The sequence below is a fragment of the Thamnophis sirtalis genome, unplaced genomic scaffold, assembly GCF_051295495.1.
Source record: "Thamnophis sirtalis isolate CommonGarterSnake01/CBP01778 unplaced genomic scaffold, rThaSir2_p1.2 scaffold_14, whole genome shotgun sequence".
NCBI lineage: Eukaryota > Metazoa > Chordata > Lepidosauria > Squamata > Natricidae > Thamnophis > Thamnophis sirtalis.
The window spans coordinates 12715506-12739063 of record NW_028261394.1 but is presented as its reverse complement, the minus strand read 5'-3'; the positions used below and the strand labels follow the sequence as shown (position 1 = coordinate 12739063).

The 23558-nt window shown below is 44.5% G+C and overlaps 1 protein-coding gene across 3 annotated transcripts in view; it reads left to right on the top strand.

The window, feature by feature from the left end:
* Nucleotides 1-23558, top strand: part of XPO6 (exportin 6) — a 70314-nt gene that overhangs the window by 31107 nt on the left and 15649 nt on the right. For 2 of the 3 annotated variants that reach the window (XM_087701773.1, XM_087701771.1), the window contains 10 exons: nucleotides 3200-3326; nucleotides 5868-5977; nucleotides 9138-9246; nucleotides 10909-11001; nucleotides 15732-15801; nucleotides 17791-17971; nucleotides 18113-18205; nucleotides 18949-19093; nucleotides 20499-20645; nucleotides 21693-21882. In XM_087701773.1, the coding sequence (XP_087557899.1) occupies nucleotides 3200-3326; nucleotides 5868-5977; nucleotides 9138-9246; nucleotides 10909-11001; nucleotides 15732-15801; nucleotides 17791-17971; nucleotides 18113-18205; nucleotides 18949-19093; nucleotides 20499-20645; nucleotides 21693-21882 (1265 nt within the window). The remainder of the gene's footprint in view (nucleotides 1-3199; nucleotides 3327-5867; nucleotides 5978-9137; nucleotides 9247-10908; nucleotides 11002-15731; nucleotides 15802-17790; nucleotides 17972-18112; nucleotides 18206-18948; nucleotides 19094-20498; nucleotides 20646-21692; nucleotides 21883-23558) is intronic. The other variant, XM_087701772.1, reaches the window with a different exon arrangement.

Sequence of the window (23558 nt, the reverse complement as noted above, 5' to 3'; positions counted from 1 at the left end):
AGAGAACGATTTTTCTTTAAGATATGTGAGTGACTTGAGGACACCGGTCAGATCTTAGCGATACCCAGTCAATCTCTTATTAATTCTCATCTCTGGACCAGGTTTTTTTCTCAACCTTGGCCATTTTGAGATCTGTGGATATCCAAGTCCCAGAATTCCACAAACAACCATGCTCCGATGGGAATTCTGGGAGCTGAAATCCAGGTGTCCTGGAAATTGAAGTTCACAAACACTGCTTTGGACCTTCTAACTAACCTCTTGGAGGCTGGGAATGGAATTCTGGGAGTTGAAGTCCAGACATCTCTAGCCAAGGTTGAGAAACACTGCGCTGGACCTTCTAACCACTGGACCCCTATGTGATGTCTTCACGCCATATTTCTTTTCTAGAATTCTTTCCTACTCCAGAGAAGGGGGGGGCTGATATTGAGTGAAATATGTGTTAAACCTGGATGGTTGCCCTAGCAACTACAGCTGCAGTGGATTGGCTGAAGGCAGTGCTAAAGTGGGAGGAAAAAAACAAGATGAGTTTAAACCTTTCAATAAAATAGAATAGAATGGAATAGAATAGAATGGATAGGAATAGAAATAGAAATAATATAAATGGAATGGATAGGAATAGAAATAGGAATGGAATGGATAGGAATAGAAATAGAAATAATATAAATGGAATGGATAGGAATAGAAATAGGAATGGAATGGATAGGAATAGAAATAGAATAGAAAAGAATATAATTCTTTATTGGCCAAGCGTGATTGGACACACAAAGCATCACCTTGGTAGGAATCTTCAGCCGGGCACATCTGGCAGAGGTTCCTTCGGGGATGGCAGAGAGGGGGCAGTTTGGATGGGCTCGCGCGGTCTTTCGAGGCTTTTTGCTTTCCGAGCTTCCCACCCACCAGACAGAGCAAGAGTCTCCAAACTTGGCAACTTTTAAGACTTGGGGACTTCAACTCCCAGAATTCCCCAGCCAGCAAGTTTGGACGCCCATGTTCCAGAGCAGGTGCAGGTGTGTTGGATATTGCTGAGGATAGAACAGAATTAGAATAAGAATTAGAATAAGGATTGGAATTAGAATAAGAATTAGAATAAGGATTGGAATTAGAATAAGAATTAGAATAAGGATTAGAATTAGAATAAGAATTAGAATAAGGATTGGAATTAGAATAAGAATTAGAATAAGGATTGGAATTAGAATAAGAATTAGAATAAGGATTAGAATTAGAATTAGAATAAGAATTAGAATAAGGATTGGAATTAGAATAAGAATTAGAATAAGGATTGGAATTAGAATAAGAATTAGAATTAGGATTAGAATTAGGAATAGGAATAGGAATAGAAATAAATAGGAATAGAATAGAATATGGAATAGAATAGAAAATAGAATAGAATAGAATAGAATTCTTTATTGGCCAAGTGTGATTGGACACACAAGGAATTTGTCTTTGGTGCATAAGCTCTCAGTGTACATAAAAGTAAAGATACATTCGTCACGAACCATAAGGGACAACACTTAATGATAGGATACAAATAATCAAATCATACTAGGAAACAATTAATATAAATTTTAAAGATACAAGCAACAAACTTACAGTTATACAGTTGTAAGTGGGAGGAAATGGGGGATAGGAATAATGAGAAGACTAATAGTGACTTCCGGTTTGCTCGTTGGATTGTTTTTCGTCCTCCAGATCCTTCAGGGAATCCTCCTGAAGATCCCTGAAGACTCCGGAGGACGAAAAACGACTCAATGAGCAAACCAGAAGTCACTGGGGGGGGGGGGGGGAGCATCATGCATTACATTATGGGTGTGGCACGCCCATGCATGACCCCCCCCTGCACTCCCCCCGCTTATGGCACACGAGCCAAAAAAGTTCGCCATCGCTGGTATACAGTATTGGTGTCAAATCAATGCAAATTTATGGCGGTCGGGTCTAGCTTTGGAAAGTGAAAATATGGGAATTGCTTAATTAAAAAAAAGTTCTACGTTGTGGCACTTTAAATTTTGTGAGTGGACTGAGCACAGCCGAAAACCTGGAAGCTGTATCTTTTGCTTTGCTTTTTTTGCATATTTACTTTGCATAACTAGAATTTTCATAAAGCTCTTGATAGCCCATCAGTTCTGCTTTACAGACCGAATGAATGTTTAGGGTGACAGCTTTGTTTCTTCAGTACCTCAGCATTGTATCCTACTAACAATGGGTTGGCTTTATGAAAGGAGACCCAGTTTTTAGATAATTATTTATATCACCGGTTATTATTTTAAAAAGAAGGCCGTTTACATTCATGCTTAACGTAACACAATATCTAGACTAGCATTCTCCTGGGAACTTGTAGTTTGCTAGAAGGCAATCAATATCATGGCTTTCAAACCACCCTCTCCTCAGTGTAGAAACTTCTTTTGCAGCATAGGTTCAGGGTTGAACAGAATTCTTAACTGATCCAATTTCTCCATCCAACAGCGAGAATGGTGAAATGCATAAACCAGGGGTGTCAAACTCGATTTCATTGAGGGCTACATCAGGGATGTGTTTGACTTCCGGGGTGGGTGGGCGGGGAATGGAGTAGGCCTGGCCAGCTCAACGTCACTTGTGTTGGGGGCACCTGTAGCAGCCCGAGCACTCTGCCAGAGGAAACGGGCTCCCGAGCTCCGTTTCGGCTGCGACAGCCTCCTGCAATGCTCTGTCAGAGGAAACGGGTTCTCGAGCTCCGTTTCGGCTATGACAGCCTCCTACAATGCTCTGCCAGAGGAAACGGGCTCTCGAGCTCCGTTTCGGCTACGGCAGCCTCCTGCAACCCTCTGCCAGCGAAAACGGAGCTCGGGAGGGACTGTGGGCCAGTCCTTCGCTGTTTCCAGGGTGGTCCCGCAGGGCAGATCTAAGCACCCTGCAGGCTGGATCCAGGCCCTGGGCCTTGAGTTTGACACCCCTGGCATAAACCATTAAGGAGGTTTCATTGTGGAAGTTCTTAGCTTGAACAAGCACTAAGTCTTTTTCTGCTGTTTCAGGTAATAATGGAAGGCAGGGTTTCCCGCTGTGTAGGTAATGACCGTAGAGCTTTCATTCAATTGTTAAAAAATGACGATGAATCTGTTTATCTTTTCAAAGAGCAATCAAGTGGCTTTTTTAATTCCTTATTCTTTGTTGCTTCTTAGCCGGCACCCCCTTGGCTTACTCGGGTTCCTTCCTCTTTCTCTTGCAGCTACATAGAGAAGTTTACTGACTTTCTACGCCTTTTTGTGAGTGTCCACTTGAGAAGGATTGAGTCCTACTCGCAGTTCCCTGTGGTTGAATTCCTTTCACTGCTGTTCAAATACACATTTCATCAGGTACTCATTCCTTTAAAATTGGCAGCCCTGTTCATGTGTTGTGATCGCTATCTTGCATAGAAATATATTTCTGCAAAGGTGCAAAACTGTTTTCTGTGTATTTTGGCTCAGCAGTTCTGCATGAGGAACTCTTGATTATTTTTTTCCTGTTTCGTTTATTAACCTTGCATTTCAAAATAGAGCCTGTCTTGGATTGTGGATTGTCCTCTGCAAAACCTGTATGTATGTTTTTTCCCACCTTGGAGAAGATCTATCTATGTACAGGTGGTCCTCAACTTACAACAGTTCAGTTGCAACGGTCATTTAGTGACCGCTCGAAGTTATAGCGGTTCTGAAAAAAGCAACTTGTGATTGTTTTTCACACTTAACAACCATTGCAGTATTCCTATAGTCACGTGATCAAAATTCAGGTGCTTGGCAACTGATTTATCTTTATGTCAATTGCATGTGCTCATGTGATCATTTTGGGGTGATCTTCTGGCAAAGTGTAATGATCCCGACTAATGAACCCAAGCAAATCAGAACTTTGAGGCTGAGGTCTTCCTCTAAGAACTTCTTTATTGGGTACATTATATCGTCACAATCAAATGGAAAACCAACTCTAAATGTTTCCCGCTGTTTCCATATAATTAAAAGAGGAAATAACTCCCTCCCCAAAAATCACAGATCAAGTTGGCCAATTAGATTAATTGGCGGGCTCTCCAGGCACTCCTCCCCGTCTCTATCCACCACCTGTAGAGATGACCTTGGTTCCTACGAGAAAGCTCTGTGTTTTGTCTAGCAATGCATTCCATCCTCCTTCCCCCACTCTGTGACAATAGAGGAATAGAAAAAAATGACTGCTGCCAGGTTAGATTCAAAGTTGACACAAAGTCATTGGGAAAGCCAGATTCATTTAACAGCCAGGTTACTAAGTAAATAACTGCAGGGATTCCCTTAACAACCGCAGCAAGAAAAGTCATAAAATGGGGGAAAATTCACTCAGCCAATGTTTCGCTTAGCATCAGAAATGTTGGGCTCAATTGGGGTCGTACGTTGAGGATTACCTGTAGACACCAAGAGTCAACCCTTGGCATATAGCAATAGCAGTTAGACTTATATACCGCTTCATAGGGCTTTCAGCCCTCTCTAAGCAGTTTACAGAGTCAGCATATTGCCCCCAACAATCTGGGTCCTCATTTTACCCACCTCGGAAGGATGGAAGGCTGAGTCAACCTTGAGCTGGTGAGATTTGAACAGCCGAACTGCAGTCAGCTGAAGTAGCCTGCAGTGCTGCATTTAACCATTGCGCCACCTCGGCTCTGTCTGGATATAATTAATCAAAATTGCAAAAAAGACCCAACTCACCTGAGTCACCTGTAATTCTCGGGAAAGGTGAAAGGGAAGAGGAAGAAACTCAGGAGCAAGTCAGATGGACTTGGTCAGAGAGACTGGTGAAGCGTTGCAACTCGTAAAGGGCCAGGTTGGGGAAGGGTCCCTGTGGAGAATATCTAGGTCAGTTATGGCGAACCTTTTTTGGCTCTCATGCAGGGAGATTGTGCGCGGGTGTGCCACGCCCATAATGCTATGCATGCGCCTCCCCAATGCGTGCATGTACACGCAATTATTTACAGGTTTTTTTTCACCCTCCCCAGGCTCCAGAGGCTTTCTAAGAGCCTAAGGAGGGCAAACCAGCCTCTCCCAGCTCCCCCCCCCCCCGCCCTTTAGAGGCTTCAGGAGATCCCCTGAACCTTCCCTGAAGGGCAAAAAACAGCCCTACGGGGAACCCGGAAGTTCGGGAATGGTGACTTCCGGTTTATCTGTAGGGCCGATTTTCAACCTCCGGACTCTTTCAGAGCCTTTCCTGAAGGCTCTGGAGGGCGAAAAATGGTCCTACGAGCAAACTGGAAGTCCGTTCCTGAATTTCTGGTTTGTCCATAGGGGCGGTTTTTCGTGCTCCGGAGGCTTCATGGGGCTTCCCTGAAGCCTCCGGAGGGCGGAAAATGGCCTCAAAAGAAGGCCGAAGTCAGTTAGCCAACTGACAGGGCAACGCCTTGCGTGCCCTAACAAATGGCTTCGGGTGCCACCTGTGGCATGCGTGCCACAGGTTCGCCATCGCGGATCAAGGTGGTTGCTGAATGCTATAATGATGCCACCTAATCAGCGCAAAAACCAGCTCCTTTGAGAAGCCCGTATTACTAAGAAAGTTGGAAGAAAAGCAAGGAAAATGGTCAGCAACCATGTGGAGGTACTCAATGAAAAAAAACAATGAATGTACCACTTGAGAGACCTAAAAGGCGCAGTTGGGGACATTTTATTTTTGGGACAGTCAATCACTGTGGTTGCTAAGAGATGACATCGAGTTGATATCATGTAATCAGTGCAGCGGTGGGATTCACATTTTTTTTACTACCGGTTCTGTGGGTGTGGCTTTGTGGGCGTGGCAGGAGAAAGATACTGCAATAGGAGAGGTTTAATTTTTTTTATGGAATGACTTACCAAGTTGTCTGTTCACCACCAATTGTGTGGCTAAACAACCTGTTTTTGATGTACCCGTTTCAGCCCACGCATGAAGGTTACTTTTCCTGCTTAGACATCTGGGCTCTGTTTTTGGACTATTTGACAAGTAAAATAAAGAATCGCTTGGCAGATAAAGAAGCCGTACTCAACAGGTAAGCCACAGAGTTTGATGTTCAGGTTGGGTAACCAAAAACACACACGATATGCCATGATTACTTGACTCAGTGTTTTTTGCAGTGTTATTACCCTGTCAGTCTCCTAGGGGGCTGAACTAGAAGACTTCCAAGGTCCCTTCCAACTGTTACTCTATTCTATTTTATTTTATTCTCATTCCATTCCCTGTTCTGTTCTATTCCATTCTATTCCATTCTTCATTCCAATATTCTAATGTCATTCCATTATTCTATTCCATTCCATTCCCTATTCTATTCTATTCCATTCTTCATTCCAATATTCTATTCTATTCTCATTCCATTGTTCTGTTCTGTTCTATTCTCATTCCATTCTCTGTTCTGTTCTATTCCATTCCATTCCATTCTTCATTCCAATATTCTAATGTTCATTCCATTATTCTATTCCAGTGTTTGTCAACCTTGGCAACTTGAAGATGTCCGGACTTCAACTCCCAGAATTCCCCAGCCAGCATTTGCTGGCTGGGGAATTCTGGGAGTTGAAGTCCGGACATCTTCAAGTTGCCAAGGTTGACAAACACTGTTCTATTCCATTCCATTCCATTCCATTCCATTCTTCATTCCAATATTCTATTCCCTGTTCTATTCCTATTCTCATTCCATTCCCTGTTCTATTCTATTCCATTCCATTCTTCATTCCAATATTCTATTCCCTGTTCTATTCCTATTCTCATTCCATTCCCTGTTCTATTCTATTCCATTCCATTCTTCATTCCAATATTCTATTCTATTCTCATTCCATTGTTCTGTTCTCATTCCATTGTTCAGTTCTATTCTATTCCAGTCCAGTCCATTCCAGGAATAGGTAGTCCTCGACTCACAACAGTCCATTTTCTGTCCGTTCAAAGTTACAGTATAAGTGACTTATAACCATTTGCAACCGTTGCAGCATCCCGACAGTCACATGCTCCAAATTCAGAAACTTGACCGCTGACTCATGACGGTTGCCCAGCATCACGCGATGATGCCCTTTTGCGACCTTGTTACAAGCAAAGTCATTGGGGGAAGCAAATTCACTTCACAAGTGGCTTACTGACTTATCGACTGCAGTAATTCACTTAACAGCTGTGGCGAGAAAAGTCATAAACTGGGGCAAAACTCACTTAACAAATGCCTCGCCTACACGACATAAATTTCGGGCTCAGTTGTGGTCGTAAGTCAAGGACCGCCTGTACTGTTTGCTTGGGAAAGAGTGAAAAAAACCATACTCCATGTACGTGGAATTACAGTCAGAACATGGAATTATGAGCTGTTTCTCTTGAAACTACTGGTAGGAGTCAAGTCTGGAATGTGCACCATCTATCTATCTATCTATCTATCTATCTATCTATCTATCTATCTCTATCTATCTATCTATCTATCTATCTATCTATCTATCTATCTATCTATCTATCTATCTATCTATCTATCTATCTATAGTTCTATGTGTGTCCGTGTATGTGTACACCAGCATAACTGGAACGCCTCAAGCATCTTCAACCAAACTTAGTACACAGATCACTTACTCTCAAGAAAAGATACTGTGGGAATAAGACACCCCGAACACCCCTCGGGGTATGTGTTCCGTTAAGATGCAGCCTGTTGTGCCTTAAAATAGCTTCTACCGTACTGCCGCAAAATGACTTCTACTGTACAGCGCAGTGGAGTTTCCATACGGCTTCACAGTACTCCACAAGGGGGCTCTCTCTGGTAAGGGGGAAAATCCAACATTAGAAATTACATTTGGTCCGGACATTTCCCCCCTATAAATAAATACCCAGGCAACGCCGGGTTGTCAGCTAGTCTAATATAATTAAATACATATTAAATATGCCCTCAAGCACTCCCTGTATTAAATTTGAGAACAACAAAGCTAATGTATCAGAGGGAAATGTTGTGGTCTGGCCCATTAAGCCTGGAACAATTCTTAATTCTTTCAATCCGAGTTTGATGACTTGGAATAGAGAGAAGCCGAGCCAGCCGAGCCAGCTGTCCCTTGTAATAGCGAGGCACGAACAAGCAGAAATAACACTGCATTCCTCTTCGTGGACAAACCTTCCTTTTGCTGTAGCTCTTTCTGCAGTCATGGGAACAGGAAATGTAAAGTGAATGTTTACACGTAAATGGGAGTGCGGTTGCAACACAGGGCCAGCGTTTGAGGCTTCCGCTTAGCGAAGCCACTTCACTGCTTTGTGTATTCATTAGAGCTAGTGGTGAAATCTATTTTTTTTCTGTGGGCGTGGCTGGGGTGGTGGTGGTGATCATGTGACTGGGTGGGCGTGGCCAACTTTTTTTTCACTTTTTAAAGCCATTTTTTCCTGCTGGTTCGGGCGAATAAGCAGGAAAAATAATACTTAAAAAAGTTCGCCACGAAGCCGATCCGTGCAATCATCGGAAGCTCCCCCCCCCTCCGCTTTTTAAAGCATTATTTTCCTGCCTATCCTCCCAAACCGGCAGGGGAAAAAATGCTTTAAAAAGCAGGGGGAGAGAGGGAAGCTTCCGACGATCGCGCGATCCTCGGAAGCTTTGATTTTACTTCCGGTTCTCAGATCCAAGGACAATCGTCCCTACCGGTTCTGGCCAAACTGGGCCGAACTGGGAGGATTTCACCCCTGATTAGAGCTGTGATGATGAATTTACGGCACATGTGCCACTTGAAACTAGTTATCTGGCAGCGCTCTAAACGAGATTAGGTGCGTGTAGATGAACATTCCTCAGAAAGACTGTTTGCTAAAGCCCGGCTGACTGCGAATGAAAGGAATTCACAGTCGTGTTAATAAAAGAGGTTTTGTCGGGACCGAGACTTTGCGTCTTGCTTTCTAAGGAAGCCTGGGTCAGAACAGCAGTGTCCTCAGCCCAGGGATCCATCTCAATACATCGGGGACTTCTCTTTTGTCTTGCAAAATTCAGAGCAGGCTACGTGGCAATGTTGCCTGCACACGATGCTTTGAGGAAACCCTTTGATTAAGTTCACTAACAGAAAAACGGACTGGTTTTGAATGAGTCCGGTTGCAGCCTGCTTGGTGATTTCCGCTTGCAGCAGCAGGGCTGGCTAACGTATTTCCTTGGCGACACATGAGGTCACGAGCCTTTTCTTTCTCCCTGCTTCTTCCTCATTTTGGACCGTTTTGCTTTCCCCCAGGTACGAGGATGCTCTGGTTTTGCTGTTGACCGAAGTCCTAAACCGAATACAGTTCAGGTACAACCAGGCCCAGTTGGAAGAGCTGGACGACGAGACGCTGGACGATGATGTAAGAAACTGAGTCCTTGGAGGTGTGAGATTGTGGGTTGAGGGGTAGCCTATAGGCCAAAGGATTCCCTCCCCACAGCATCCCTTTTTGCACCTTTCAAAGGATGCCCCAAAGGTGCTTTTTCCAGATGGCAACTGGACTTTTCCCTGAAGATGTTTCGCTTCTCATCCAAGAACATTCTTCATTTCTGACTGAATGATGGAGGACGGAAGGATAAAGCTGCTCGGATGAGAAGCGAAACATCTTCAAGGAAAAAAGCAAAGGAAGTCCTGTTAGCTGCCTTTGGAAAAAGCACGTTTGGGACAACCACGATCTGGATGACTTGAGAATCTGCGTAGACACTGGTTACCATATTGTGAGACTAAAAGTGTTACGAAGAGACCCGTTCTCAGAATGGAGGCAGTAAAAGATGTACCCAATAGAGAATGACAGAAATGAGATTCTGTAAGATTTTCCAAACCCAAGGATCTAACTCAAGGGTGTCAAACTCAAGGCCTGCGGGCCGCATCCAGCCTGCAATGTGGTCGGATCCGGCCCACAGAGCTGTCCTGGAAAATGTAAGGAACCACCCTGCGTCGCTTCGGCCCAGTCAACTAACGTTGCTTCGGCGTGGTTTACCCAATGCAAAGGGGAAACTGGGGAGTGGTGTCAAGCTGGCCACGCCCACCCAGTCGGTCACTCCCAGGGAATGGCATCAAGCTGGCCATGCTCTCCCAGCCGGCCATGCCCTCCCAAAGTCAATTACAGCCCTGATGCGGCCCTCAATTAAATTGAGTTTGACACCCCTGATCTAACTCCTGTTGCGCTGAAGGGAAATGAGATAAAATGGACTGTTCCACTTTAGATCAGCGGCCCCCAACTTTTGGGGCACCGGTTCCGTAGAGAGAGATTTTTCCACGGAGTGGAGAGAGCGTGGATTCACATGCTGCCTGCATCATGAAAATGGGGGCTTCGCTTGTTTCCATGGACCAGTTTCTGGCATGCTATGGACTGGTGCCAGTTCATGGACAAAGGGTGGGATATCCCTGCTTTAGAGTACAGACGCGTAACATCATCTTTAAACCATCCACCATGCTGAAAATATTTCCCGTCATTTGAAAACCAGCATGGGGAGATTAGAACCTTTCTCCTTGGAGCTGTTTTGACTTCACAGTGTACCGTATTTTTCGGAATATAAGACTCACTTCCCCCCCCCCAAAAAAAGAGTGTGGAAATGTTGGTGTGTCTTATACACTGAATACAGCTATTTTTGGCCTCCCAAATCCCGTCCCCACATCCCATTGAGGGGGGGGGGGAATATGCTGGTTTTTTGCAAAAAATGGATGTGTTTTTGCCTTCCCCCAGCAGAACTCTGCAGGCTTCATCAGAGATGGGGGAAGGCAAAAACAGGTGCAAAAAAAAACGGCGTTTCTGCTTCCCCCAGCCTTGCTGAAGCCTGCAGAGTGCTCCTGCGGGCTGGGAGGGACAAAAACCTTTTTTTCTTACTTACCTCTTCAAAATCTTGGTGTGTCTTATACACCAGTGCGTCTTATAGTCCGAAAAAATATGGTAATTGCTTCCCCCCCCCCCCAATTGTTCCAATAAGGGTTTAGAGTTATAAGCCTGACTTTAAAGGAAATTTTAAAATGGCAAATTACATCTTTGTTTTTAACCCTTCAACAGCAACAGACCGAATGGCAGAGGTATCTCCTTCAGAGCTTAGAAGTTGTGGCCAAAGTTATGGAGCTTTTGCCAACTCATGCCTTCTCTACGCTGGTAAGTGTACAGAGTGAATATCATACAATAATAAAGAGCTGAGAAGGATCTTAGAGGCCATCTAGTCCTATTCCTTGCTCTGTGCAGGATCCACTAGAGCAGGAGTCTCCAACCTTGACAACTTTAAGACTTGTGGACTTCAACTCCCATAATTCTTCAGCCAGTATCCCTCAGGCTGTCAGTGCTACCTGGCAGGGGTGGGACCTGGCCTGCCATTTGGATGTAGCCTGGAAAGTCCTGTTTATGGTATTTGGGAGAAGAGTTAACTTTTGGGGTTTACCTGAAAACAGGATTGGTAAAATAATTTATGTTAAGCACAACATGCTAGCATCCTTGTTAATCCTTCCCTTTGTGATTATCGTCCTCTCTTGCGCTTGCTCTGGGCACTCTCCTAAGTACAACAGTGCTCATTGCTTTCTCCTGATTCATTTAATTTCACTCCGTATTTTTCAGCCTTGGGAACTTTTAAAATGGTGGGCTTCAATTCCCAGAATTCCCCAGGCAGCTACGGGGAGCCCACACCTCTTAGGAGTTCCCAAGGTTGAGAAACTCTCGGTAGAGCTAGAAGTTTAATTTTTTCCCCCCCAACTCGCCATGGAAAGCAATGTGCTAAAAAGTTATCTGTGCCTAAAATAAGGTTGTAAGAATCAAGTTGGCAAACTTTTATATAGGGAAATTTGAGGGAAATTCTGATACCGGAACCCAAATAGATAAAAGAAACTTCATTTTTAAAAGTAAAGGTTCCCCTCGCACATATGTGCTAATCGTTCCTGACTCTAGGGGGCGGTGCACATCTACGTTTCAAAGCCGAAGAGCCAGCGTTATCCAAAAACGTCTCCGTGGTCATGTGGCCGACATGACTAAACGGCGAAAACGCATGGAACACTGTTCCCTTCCCACCAAAGGTGGTTCCTATTTTTCTACTTGCATTTTTTACATGCTTTCAAACTGCTAGGTTGGCAGAAGCTGAGACAAGGAACGGGAGCTCACTCTGTTACGTGGAATGATTAAAAACTCTTACTAAAAACTTCATTGCCATTGGTTTATGCTTACCACAGTGAAAGTGATTCTTTTTCACTAGTTTCTAATGTTCTCCTTCCTTATTCGCGATATACTCACGTGGTTGGTTTTTTCAGTATGCTGGGGTTTTTAAAAACTTTTTGAACCTCACGTCCCTGTTCCAATAACATTGGAAACATGTGATTTAGCCACCGTGTAGATAATAAAAGCAGCTTGAGGAATGAAAGCTGCTCTGTATTTCTTCCTATTTGTGGATAAATGGATCTTTGCGGGCACATTCCACATCCTGTTGAGTGGAAGAGCGTTTCCCAACATCTTGCACGACAGAACGAAAAAGAAACAGCAATGTTTGGGTTTTTTGTTACTTCTGCAGAATGTTTGTGCAATGTGATTTTGTTTCTTTCCCACTTGCTACACAAGGGTAACTTCCGTGCCTAATTTTATTACAGGAGTGAAGACTGTTATTACGTCTGTTCTAATTTTTGAATCCATCGTAGACTTTTGACCCATGGGTCTCTAATTCACATTTTAATACCAAATCTATTCCGATAACCTTTGTCCTTGACCCAAAGGTGCGTTTTTTTCAAGAGGGAACTGGACTTTCTGGATTTCCTTTGAAGATAATTTCGCTTCTCATCCAAGAAGCTTCTTCAGCTCTGATTGGATGGTAGGGAATTGAAGGATTTATATCCCTTGCAGACAGAGCTGGTCATTTGCATCCTTTGAGAGGGTGGTTGAGGCCACTTGGAGGTTTATCTGTGTCCTCAGGGTCACCTGAGTGGTGCAAATGGTTCCTGCAGTCTGCAATTTTTTTCCCTTTGGAAATCCGTTCCTATTCCTACAGCATTCCAAGGTGTCCATCTCAAATTGTATATCTCAAAGTCTGTAGCGAGCCTCCGTCATCCAGTTCATGGTCGTCCCAAAAGTGCTTTTTTCAAGAGGCAACTGGACTTTTTTGTTTTTTCTTTGAAGACGTTTTGCTTCTCATCCAAGAAGCTTCTTCAGCTTTGAGCTTCTTGGCCGAGAAGCAGTGGTGGGTTCCGGATCCCGTTGCAACTGGTACGGTCCAACACGGTCCGGTGTCCTCCACATGAACGTGTGCAGCACGCACATGCGTCCTTACCTGTGATGCTCCAGCTGCTCGGAGGAGCATCGCTCAGGCGCCGTATGTTCCATATGCAGGCACCGTATGTTCCATGCGCCCCAAAGAGCTCAAATACAGGTAAGGACGGCGAGCGGGCAACCCAGCCCTTCAGAGCACCTTACCGAAACGGTATCCAGTGCTCCTGGCAGGCACCAGTACTCCCGTACCGGGACATACCAGTTGTAACCCACCACTGCTGAGAAGCGAAACATCTTCAAAGAAAAAACCAGAACGTCCAATTGCCTCTTGAAAAAAAGAATCTTTGGGATAACCAAGAACTGGATGACTGAGAATCTCTACAGGCCTCCCTTCGAATCTCCAAGAATCTTCAGTCCTTGACTGAAGCTGCTGCTTTCCACAAGGAATCACAGGATACCAGTGTTGGAAGGCACCTTGGAGGTTTTCTAGTCAAACCCCTCTTTGAGCAGTTTGCAAATCCCGTCTTGAAAAGATGGGCAGGAAATAAATTGGATAAAGAAATGAAGTTTTAAAAACTTCCCTTTTAGGTATTACTGCAAGAATGCTGCCAAGTTAGAAATATTACGGGTCATCCTTAACTTATGACTGGTCACTTAGCGACTACTCAGTGTTATACCCTTGAGACCCCCCTTTCCCAAAAATGACCCAATTGCAAAGTTCAATGGCTGCTCCCTCCGTGGTCACATGATCACATTTGGAGTGATGGGCAATCAGTCCTAATTATGGCAGCCTCCCCCAGTCAAATGAGCACAAGGTATGCTTCTTTTGCCAAACGCCGACATTTACTTACAGTTTTTGGCAAAAAAACCCGCCTCCCAGCGAACAATGGATTTGCTTAACAACTGCGGCATTCATTTCATGACAGCAGATTCACTTAACACCATGGTGATTTACTTAACGACTGCCGTGGGCTCCATTATGGGCATAAGTCAAAGGCTACCCATATGGGAAAATTTTGCAAAAGCGAAATAGAGCAGCTGGAGGCAAACCCCCGTGGTTGGTTCCTACCGGTTCCGACTGGTTTGGCTGAACCGGTAGTGGTTTGGCGGCCTAGGTCACTGAAAATGGCAATGACCCAGGCGTGCCACGCCCCCAAATTGGTTCCTTGGGCTGCGCCATCTTGTTTTTCAGTTTTGCGTATGCGCAGGACAATTTAAATGTGCAGAACAATTTTAATTGGACTGTGCCTGTGTGCGCAAAGCATGCACAAAGCATGCACATGAGCGAACCGGCAGTAGTGCCTACCGGAACTCACCGCTGAGGCAAACCCTAGGAAGTCGGCCTAATGTTGGTTTAACTAGGTTCCTGGAAAGAAGAGTTTATTACGATTCCTGCGCTGTACGTTTCATAATCTTCTGCTGAGAACCGGTGGCATACCTGCCAGATTCCATAACGGCCCTTGCCTGAAATTAGTGCTTTAAATTTCTTGGTTGTGACAAGCACATATTGCAGAGACCAAGGGGTTTCCCCACTGTTTCTCCCCCATTGCTTCAAAAGGACGAGATGACGTTTCCTGAGGGGAACTAAATCACTCCAGACATTTTAATTATGTATTCAATATTTTTTACCTGCTGTGTTGAGGGAGAGAGAGAGATAGACTCGTGGCAATTTATAATGAAACACCCTGAAGTCTCTAATAAAACAGTCTAAATAATTTCACATAGCAGTAATCCATAATTAAAATACAGATAAAAATCAGGAAACTATCCTGTCGAAAAGCAACAAAATTAATGGCACGGTATCAGTGTAGCCTGAAGAGGAAGAGGCTGTGTTATGTAGAATAGGGTGATTGATATTAAAAACAATATATTGAATAACCAAATAGCAAGTTGAAAAAGCAATAATGGAAGATCTTAACGTAATATAAATGTTGGTATTAATATTAGTTATATAAGTTTGTTAAACGTAACAAATATGATTGATAACATTTTATTCACATCAAAAGGTATGATACTTAAGATCGGGTGATCAGTACAAAAGTAACATATTGAAATATTGAATAACTAAACCATGAAAGATTAAAATTCCATATAAAGAAGTGTATTACTACTATATATTATATAAGCTTGTTAAATGAAACAAATATAATTAATACTTTTTTTGTGTATGAAATGCATGATACTCAGGTACCACACTTTTCACACACTGATATGTAAAAAATAAAAAAAATTTGGAGGGGGGGGGAGAAGAAGAGGCTTTAAATTGGTGGTCTCAGGTTTTAAAACTTTCTTTACCATGAAGTGGCGTTAAGAAAGACACGGTGTAGGTCAGACCGGGAAATACTTCTTGCTTTTGATCAGTGTTTTCCCAATGGTTTTTCACTGAAAGACTTATGCTATCCGGAAATTTGTGTCCCAAAGGTGAGTTTTCAAAAACTGGACTTTGTTTTTCCTTGGGAACATTTTGCTTTTAACACGTGCTGAGAGGGCCAGATTGGGAAACATGCCATGGAACTACGCTGATCTTTCAAACTTAATTTCTGAATCCCTCCCCCCCCCCCCCCGGCAAATTCATCGTGCTTGAGATGTCTCATCCATTTTGACTTTAATTTCAGCTCTTGTAGTTACACCTTCCTTTTTTGCTTTAGTTTCCAGTGCTCCAGGAAAACATGGATGTGTATCTGGGACTCCAACAGTTCGTTGTCACCTCAGGGACAGGTAAGGTAAACTTTCTGTACATGAAGTCTCGGGCCAGTTAAATGTGACCAATCTCCATTAATATTAGGAGCCCTGGTGGCACAGTGGTTAGAGGGCAGTATTGCAGGCAAACTCTGCCACAGCCTGGAGTTCGATCTTGGTTGATTCAAGGTGGACTCAGCGTATATTGTGTTAAATGCTATTGATATAAGAGTCAGGGCATTAAAGGGAAAAGATCTCAGTTGCTGGCATTTGAAAGGAGCTGAAAACATGTCTCTGGAAAGAGATCAGGGTCTGGCACAGAAGAACAGCTCAGTTAGAATGTGATGGGGAATTTAACATCCATTGGCCCAGCTTTGAGAGAGGGCAGGATTTCATACCAGGGTTGTGTACAATTCATTGCTAAAGTATTCGTACCACTCCTAACAAGCCTTTTGTCAGTGACCACAATCTGTAGGATCCACCTATTTCCTATTTCTCTTTTTTGCCATTTTACCCAGCACCTTCTCCCCAGTGCACAATAGCTGTGGCAAAATGCACACCCTTTTCTTGGGGCTATCCCTGGGAAATTATACTCAACTATATCTGATAAAGGGTATATTGTGTTCTGCAGAAAAGCACACATTAATAAAATCAGCTTTGAGCTTTTCATTATTGCCGTCTCCATTTTAATAACCATTTTTAAACAGTCTCCAGAATCATTACAGAGACATAGGAAGGTACAATGTGAGACATTGATTGACAATAGTGTTTTGAAGGGGAGGACTGAAAAGGACATTTTTGGAAGAACATACACCTGGGTGCTTGGCAACTGTCTCATGTTTATGACAGTTGCGGTGTCCCAGGGCCACCTAATCTTTTGACCAGCAAAGTCAAGGAGGAAACCAGATTCATTTTACAGCGGTGTTACTAACCTAACAACTGGAGTGATTCACTTAACAACTGTGGCCATGAAAAATGGAGCAAAACTCAATTTACAGCCATCTCACTTAGCAGCAGAAAATTCAGATATGGTCATAAATTGAGGACTGCCTGTAGCGCCCGAGTTTAAACTCAAGATTTAGGGTTTGGATTGTTGCTTGTAGTACCACAAGGTTGCCTTGGTCCGAAAAGCGTTTGAAGCTTTCATGGAAGGAAGACGAGCAAGAATGAGGGAGAATTAAAGTAGGAATATCCTTTTCAGAATCATCTTTTTTCATTTAATTGGAGCCATGAAAGGCTCTCCAGTTCAGATCTGTGACAAGCCAAGCCAAGCCACTCCTAGACCAAAGGCCTACAATGCAATCCCAATAATTGCTTCATTTCCTGCAAAAGGGAAGGGGCATTATAATCAGATTTCTCCTCTGAGAGCTTCAAATACTTTCAGGGTTTAGTTTAGTTTCCTTGATTGTCATTGCACCTCATACAACGAAATTAAATGCCATCTTCAGTGTACATTATAACTATAAAAATAAAAACGCACATCCTTCACATTTTATATAATTCAAATTGAAAACCCGATATTGTACTATACCGTACAATTCAGTGTAGTTACTGCCCTGGGATAGAAGTTGTTTTTCAGCCTATTTGCCCTTGTTTTTATTATCCTGTACTGCCTGCCAGATGGTAATAGTTCAAAAAAAAAACGGGAGCCCAGGATGAGATGGATCTTTAAGGGTGTTTTGAACTTTCTTAAGGCAGCGGGAGCTATAATGTTCTTCCAAAGAGGGGAGGGGGCAACCCATGATCCTTTGGGCAATGGCGTTGACCCTCTGGAGCGCTGTCCTATCTGCCACCGGGCAATTGGTTATCGTTGTGGATGAGCTCAATCCTTAAATTCCATTAAGAGCAAAACTGGGACTAGTCCAGGGGGAGGGCAACTGTGGCCCTTTTATAGCCTGCGGACTTCAACTCCCAGAATCCCTGAGCCAGCCATGCTCACTCCTGGACTTAGGGGGTGAGGAAACAGAGGCCCATTTTGATAGGGTTTTCCTAAACGGGCCAAACCGTCCCCCACGTTTTCCCATCAAGGCATGTGGGCTGCCCCTCCAGGTCACCGACTGAACATCACTGCGGAGAACGACTGCCGGCGTTTGCACTGTTCTTTGCGGGACCTCAGCTCCTTACTACAGGCAGTGGGACGGCTGGCGGAGTACTTCACTGGGGACATGTTTGCAGCCAGGTTCAGCGATGCTCTTACTGTGGTGGAGAGGTAGGTCAAACCCACCTGAAAAACTTAAGATCAACTTTATGTTACAGCAAGCAGCAAAATTCTGTTCATTCATAAATCGCAACTCACTTCCTTTTTTTTCCCTCCCCACCCCCACCCCCCCTCTTTAACCTGATTTTCCAGGTTGGTCAAAGTGACGCTGTACGGGTCCCAGATTAAACTCTATAACATTGAAACGGCGGTGCCATCTGTACTAAAACCTGATCTTATTGACGTGTGAGTACGATGTGAAAACCGCAACACTAAAAGGCACTAGAAATGCTCTCCTAAAATCCGGGCCCTTCATTGGACACCCATAAGTGTCGTCCTTGAGCCTTGCTTTTGGAGGTACCAAGAGCCAATTCTGGGATGAGATGGGCTTAACCGTGGTTGAGTCATCTCCACCAGATCAATTCCAGGCATTCTTCTCCAGATGGTATTTCTCAAGATCCGAGATCAAGTCACTGTCCCAGGCTTTGGCAGTCTTCATGGATCCCAGAAGTATTCCTCCTGGATCCTCTTCTCTCAGATGCCCTGTTTATCATATAAAGAACGGTTGCTGGAACTGGATATGTCTAGTCTGATGAAAAGAAGGACTAGGGGAGACACGATAGCAGTCTTCCAATATCTCAGGGGCTGCCACAAAGAAGAGGGAGTCAAGCTATTCTCCAAAGCACCTGAGGGCAGGACAAGAAGCAATGGGTGGAAACTAATCAAGGAGAGAAGCAACTTAGAACTAAGGAGGAATTTCCTGACAGTGAGAATCAGTGGAACAACTTGCCTCCAGAAGTTGTGAATGCCCCAACACTGGAAGTCTTTAAGAAGAGGTTGGATATCCATTGGTCTGAAGTGGTGTAGAGTTTCCTGCCTAGGCAGGGGGTTGGACTAGAATACCTCCAAAGTCCCTTTGTTTATGTCTGTTTAACACACACACCCTTCTTCTCCTTCCTTTTTAACTTTAAGGTCCTTTCTCTTTCCAGACATGCCCAATCCCTGGCAGCTCTGCAGGCTTATTGCCACTGGCTGGCCCAATTCTACAGTGAGGTGCATCAGCAGAACCTGAACCAGTTTGTCTCCTTGGTCTCCACTGCTTTGGAAGCGATTGCTCCTTTGATCAGTTCTAAGGTATCTCCTGCCTGGCTTTCCATTTTCTCCTCCTTTGGCCAGGTGTTGCTTTTATCTGTTGAGGGACCCCTTCTCTTGCTCCAAATGTCAGGGTCCCAAATAGCATCCAAAAGTAAATCAGAGTCCAAGGCAACGTATTGCTCAAAGTCCCAATTCATTAAGAGAGCCATGTTGGCACATCTGGGAAAACCCGAATCTGAAAGCTTCTCGGTTTTCCCCGCTCAGTTGAACGTTCAAGATCTTGCCCCCACACCCACAAGTCCATCACATGGTCCAATCTCCCACTCCCATGCTGGCAGCTTCCACCCATCCAGTTCCAGTCAGGTGCAGAGGTGCAGAGACAAAGGATGACCTTGTCTTTCTAGAAAGAATGTTGTTATGGCTACATAATATCTAACTCCGTACAATCCCCCTTCCCATTTTCCCACAATAGAAAATGCACAGTAGAATAGTAGAAAGTGTGGCAGGCCAAAGACCCAAAAGAAAAGATGGCTGCAGGCCTGACACCAAAGCTCTTATTTCCAGCTTTGTTAAACTTCCTTTCTGGGCGGGGGAGGGGTGGGAGGAGGAGTTAATTGACAGGGATCTCTGAAATAAAGTTGCCCAGCATCCCAACCCTGAATCAGAAGCAGACGTTTACTTTGTTCCTGCTTCTCTCTCTCCCCAGTCCTTTGTATTTTGGAGAATTGATCCGTTTCAATTCATCTTGAAGATCCTGGAGTTGATAGAAATGTTAAACTGACTATGTCAACTGCAGACAAAGAAAACTTGTATAAAATGTTTTCTAGATGGCACTTTGCCACCAGCAAGATTGGCTAAGATGTATAAAAACAGATCTGCTAAATGTTGGAAATGCAAGCAATCAATAGGTTTCCGTGATCATATGTGGTGGACATGCCCAAAAGTTTAAAAAATTTGGACGAAAATACATACTTGGTTGGAAAAAAAAATGATAAAGCAGCACTTTGATTTGAAGCCTGAAATATTTCTGTTGGGCATTCTACCGGAAAAAAATATGATAAAAAGAGTATGCATCTGGTACTACATATATTAACTGCAGCTAGGATTGTGTTTGAGCAACATTGGAAAAATGGTGAAATACCGTCAGATGAAAGTGTTATTAAGAAAATACTCGACTGTGCAGAAATGGATAGACTAATGCTTATTATTAAAGAAGTCCGGACTCCAGGACTGGCCCAAGTTCCTCCCCAACCTCCACACTGTCAGACTCTGCTGCAGGCCGCCAATGGACCACAACAATCTGATCTCCCAAACACTGTTTTCATTTCCAGACCTAAACCCTTTCTTTTTTTTTCCTTTTTCATCAGAAGCTGAGGTCTCTTATTTTTCTCTCCCTTCTTTCTCTCTTCCCCCTCGTTCTCCGCCCACCCCGCCCTTCCTCCAGGTACAGGAGAAGCTCCTCTTGTCAGCCTGCCATCTGCTCGTCTCCTTAGCCACCACTGTGAGGCCCGTGTTTCTAATTAGCATCCCAACCGTGCAGAAAATGTTCAACAGGATAACCGACAGCTCTGCTCAACGCCTTTCGGATAAGGTGAGGAGGACTTTGGGGACCCAACTCAGGCATCTCATTCCGGTCAGTTTCAAACTCTCTTGTTCCTGAAACAAAATCCCAGGAAGGGATTTGTTCCATTTGTCTGGAACCTGTGTAGTCAAGAGCTGTAGTCTCATGCTTGAGGAGGGGGTTGGACTAGAAGACCTCCCAGGTCCCTTCCAACTCTGTTTATTTTTGTATTCTGCAATACCATAACTGTCAACTCGCAAAGCAATCATGGTCTGCTCTTGAGTTGCCATGGGCAGGAAGGTGGGAGAACTGCTGGAGCAGTTCAGCAACCACAGACAGAAGCACATTCCACGCCTACCTTCTTCAAAGAAGGTCTCAGATTACCGGAGTTGGCCTGAAAGACGTGGTTTTTACAGCCCGTGAAAGTGCCTCATTGGACAATGTGATTAATGACACACTCTGGGAGATGGTGGGGGGGGGGGAACAGGGTCACAGTTGAACCATAAATCACTTGGAGTCAGAGCTGATTTCACTCGGGTAAGTGCTGACATGTTGTTCCTAATAAATAACTGGGTTTCTTTTAAAATCCCGCTCAAGGCTCATGAGTTAATTAGGGCCTCCGTGGGAACCCTGACAATAACCTTCTGACAATAGTCAAAGAGCAACTCCTAGTTCAGGGGTGTCAAACTCAATTTCGTTGAGGGCCGCATCAGGGTTGTGTTTGACCTACAGGGGCTGGAGTGGGGGTGGCCAGCTTGACATCACTCGTGTCTGCGCCTGTGGTGGCCCGAGCATTCTGCCAGCAAAAACGAACTCCCGAGCTCTGTTTTCGGCTGCGACAGCCTCCTGCAACACTCTGCGGCCCTCCTGAGCTCCATTTTCTCTGGTAGAGGCACTGCAGGCCGGTCCTTCGTTGTTTCCAGGGCAGCCCCGCAGGACAGATTTAAGCATCCTACGGGCCACATCCACGCCGCCCCCCTCCAGGCCTTGAATTTGACACCCCTGTCCTAGTTGCACGATCTTTCTTCTTCTCTTCCTCTCTCTGGCCTTCAGCTTGGTTGATCTTCCTCTCTGCAGGCCCAAATCCTCCTGTGCAGATCCCTATCAAACATCTTGCTCCTCCCGTGGCCAAACCTCCCGGAGGCTGAACAGCAATGGGCCATTCGTTCAACTAACCATGCCAGCCTCATATCGGCCCTCACCAGGGATTACCGCAGCCTGAAATCCAGTGCCAACTTGCCCCAGAGGAAAAATCAGCAGGACAATAGTAAGTCACCCCAGCGCAGGTTTTTTTTAAGTAGTCATAAACACGGAGACATTGGGGACAAAGGTAGTTTTTTGAGATCAGGTCCCCGTTTAGAGGTGGCTGAAAATTGCTACTGAATTCCTGGCAGTTTGCTGGAGCAGGACTCTGTTTTTAGGCTGTACATACTGGTATTTGTTTCTTCCTTCCTGCTGTATTTAAATTACTATAAGGGAGCATTTTCCCTAGGTTGTCCCAAGAAAAGCAACATTTTTACTCAGAATTCAAAGTGCTAAACTTAAAACGAGGGAGGCGGTGGCTCAGTGGTTAAGATGTTGAGCTTGTCGATCAGAAAGGTCGGTAGTTTGGCGGTTCAAATCCCTAGCGACGCATAACGGAGTGAGCTCCCGTTACCTGTCCCAGCTTCTGCCAACCTAGCAGTTCGAAAGGACGTAAAAATGCAAGTAGAAAAATAGGAACCACCTTTGGTGAGAAGGTTAACAGCGTTCCGTGCTCCTTCGGCGTTGAGTCATGCCGGCCACATGACACGGAGACGTCTTCGGACAGCGCTGGCTCTTCGGCTTTGAAACAGAGATGAGCACTGCCCCCTAGAGCTGGAAACGACTAGCACATATGTGCGAGGGGAACCTTTTTACCTTTGCCTTTTAAACTTAGAACTCAGAACTGAAATCTAGTTAAATGAAAAGAACAACTAGGGATGACATGATAGCAGTGTTCTAATATTTGAGGGGCTGCCACAAAAAAGGAAAAGTCAAGCTATTCTCCAAAGCACCTGAAGGCAAGGCAAGAAGTAACAGGTGGAAACTTATCAAGGAGAGATACAACCTAGAAATTAGGGAGAAATTTCCTGACAGAACAATTAATCAGTGGAATGATTTGGCTTCCAGAAGTTGTGAGTGCTTCATCACTGGAGGCTTTTAAAGAAGAGACTAGACAGCCTTTTGTCAGGAATAGTATAGGGTTTCCTGCTTCAGCAGGGGGTTGGACTAGAAGACCTCTAGTGACCTTTCTATCTCTCTTATTCTGTATTCAGATTCTCAAGCAAAAAAATCCAGCCCAGATTTAAACTCGAAGCTACATTTTACAGCTAGCACCTCCCCACCCCTTTGTAGATATTCTGGAGATTGCACAAGAAATGTGTGGGGGTAGGATAGCAATAGCAATAGCAATAGCAGTAGACTTATATACCGCTTCATAGGCCTTTCAGGCCTCTCTAAGCGGTTTACAGAGAGTCAGCATATTGCCCCCAACAATCTGGGTCCTCATTTTACCCACCTCGGAAGGATGGAAGGCTGAGTCAACCCTGAGCCGGTGAGATTTGAACCGCTGACCTGCTGATCTAGCAGTAGCCTGCAGTGCTGCTTTTAACCACTGCGCCACCTTGGATAGGATAACAGAATGGAATGGAACGGAATGAAGGATGAATGGAATAGAATAGAATGCTGGATAGGATAGAACACAACACAACACTCCAGAAGTTTTGAATGCTCCAACACTGGAAGTCTTTAAGAAGATGTTGGATAGCCATCTGTCTGAAACGGTATAGGGTTTCCTGCCTAGGCAGGGGGTTGGACTAGAAGACCTCCAAGGTCCTTTCCAACTCTTGCTATTGTATTATTGTATTACTTTATTGGCCCCATGTAATCGGACACACAAGGAATTTGTCTCCAGTGCACGAC